Below are 2,259 nucleotides of genomic sequence, written 5' to 3' on the forward strand. Positions count from 1 at the left end.
TTCCTAATACACCAGCTCATTATGGAAAATATTTTTTGCAATAAAAAATAAACACAGCATCCATAATTTGACCAGTCAGAGGTAATCTCTGTTACTATTTGGGGTATATCCTGAGGTGTATGTGCATTTATATCCATAATGTTTTTTAACAAAAGTGGGATCATATTTTTAGCCTACTATTATCACTTACTAATACTTTGAAAACATCATTACATATTAAATATTCTATGTCATTTTTATTGGCTACATATTATTTCATAATTTGGTTATAACAGTTTATTTCATATTGTCGAACATCCTTGTACCCAGTTTATAAGATCATAATTGATCTCCTTAGTAATCACTTCAAGAATAACTTATATTTTGATGATAGGCTATGACAGTGATGTTACAAGAGAGAATGAAATCAGTTATACCATCAGAGCCTTATCTACAAATATTCGCCCAATGTTTGGAATCAAGCCTCATTTGCAACAAAAAGAACCTTCAATTGATGAGAGGTAACAATGAAGTTTAAAACTAGATGAAGAAAAAGATAACTGATATTAAAATTAAAATTAAACTTATTATTTAAATGGATTTTTTGCAAAAAAGTAACAGTGGTCTTCTTGCTTTATACAATTCCAAGCACCTCTTAGAAAATATGTTTGTTTTTAAATACATGTTGGTGGTAATACTTTCTGTGAGTAGTTTAGGGAATAATACATATATATAAAGTCGATATGATTAAAGTAATCTTTCTCTGCTGAAGACAATAAAAAAAATAATCTTATTTGCTAAATTTTATAAATATATGTCATGGAGTTGGGGGAGATAATAAAAATTGAATCCAATACCAAGTGCATTTTAAGAAGCCGTGAGCAGAAGTAGGTTTCAATTTTGAAAAGGGCTGCCTATCCATGTGCCTTTATCAACATAGACAATCATCATTTCAAAAATTTTCAAAAAAGGGAGGTTGTCTTTAATGGGAATTATTGGTCTTTGTTTAGGATCAGCAAATCAAAAATAAGGACACACGCACAGTAATTTTATGAGGAGAGATAATTTTTTAATAAAGCCTCTGTGCTAGATGACAGATCACAAGAGAAATTGTGAAGCCAATGCTTTTAAAACCAAAGATGGAAAACAATAAAGAGGCATATGGATTGGACATCGACTTCAGAAGTGAAGGTTTAAGAATGATAAAGGGAAAATATCCAGAAACAGTAGCGAGGAACAGAGAGGGAGTGGGAAGGGGAACCAGCAGTGACTTCTATAGAAGGCTGAAATGAGGAAAACTTTTCTTACGAGAAGTTAGTAGGAGTATTTGAGGGAAAAGCTAAAAATGAAAGGGAATCAATTCACAGTTGAACAGATTTGTGGAAAAAATGTGTGGCCAGTGAGGGTAGTGTTGAAGACTCTTAAAGCTCAGCTAGGTAGGAATGCCATTACAGAAAAGCTTTGACAGAGGGATTTGAGTTTGCACCTGCGGGTTTAACATTCAGGGACAGGGATGAAGTTAGAGGGTGAGATGCACTTGAGTGTGGGGAAAGGGAGGACTAGAAATTCTGTGACGTGACTGACCCCAGTACTCCCACAGAAGTTCTAGGTGGAATGTTCAGGTCCTGATGCCTCCTCAGCTCCTCTTCCAGGTGCCAGGTGTGCTGACGGTGTATCTCAGACAATAGGAACAGGAGGTCACCTAACGAAGGGAGATAGAGAGTGATCATCCATTTGTCTTTATGTATTAAGAGGCTGAGTATTGAATTAGGGATACTTTTTAAGAAAGCTGATCATACCATAATTTAATACTTGCACAGAATTCCAGGTTTAAGCAACTTGCTAGAAAGCAGCATCATATAGTGCAAAGGACATAGATTTTGGAATCAGATAAATGGGTTAAAATACTCATTTTTATCATTGACTAGTCGTGCAAGATTTGAAAAATTATTCATTCGTTCTGAACTTAGGTTTCCTTAGTGGTAAAATGAACATTATAACCCCTAACTTATGGAGTATTTCAAGATTTAAATGAAACACTGTAAATCAAGAATTTAGATAGTAGGTTTTCACCAATGACACTCTTCCCTTGATGAAATACCAAGTAACCTGAGGAGATACCTGGTAAATACTGAAACTATTTCTGAAATTTGATATTCACAAAGTAATGAGCACTACATAAATATTTATTAATTAAAGGAATATATAAAATATGCAAATGTGGATGTTATTTAAATTTTATAATTAGAATATTTCCAGTATAGTGCTTAATATTACTTA

At 33.4% G+C, this 2,259-nt stretch overlaps 1 protein-coding gene across 1 annotated transcript in view; it reads left to right on the forward strand.

Annotated features, from left to right (window-relative positions):
* The window catches only part of EML5 (echinoderm microtubule associated protein like 5), a 186,729-nt gene that overhangs the window by 146,524 nt on the left and 37,946 nt on the right, over window positions 1–2,259 (forward strand). The window contains exon 23 of the mRNA XM_012640398.1: window positions 374–500. Within this exon, the coding sequence (XP_012495852.1) occupies window positions 374–500 (127 nt within the window). The remainder of the gene's footprint in view (window positions 1–373; window positions 501–2,259) is intronic.

Source organism: Propithecus coquereli, unplaced genomic scaffold, assembly GCF_000956105.1.
Source record: "Propithecus coquereli isolate 6110/MARCELLA unplaced genomic scaffold, Pcoq_1.0 Scaffold152, whole genome shotgun sequence".
NCBI classification, from domain to species: Eukaryota; Metazoa; Chordata; class Mammalia; order Primates; family Indriidae; genus Propithecus; species Propithecus coquereli.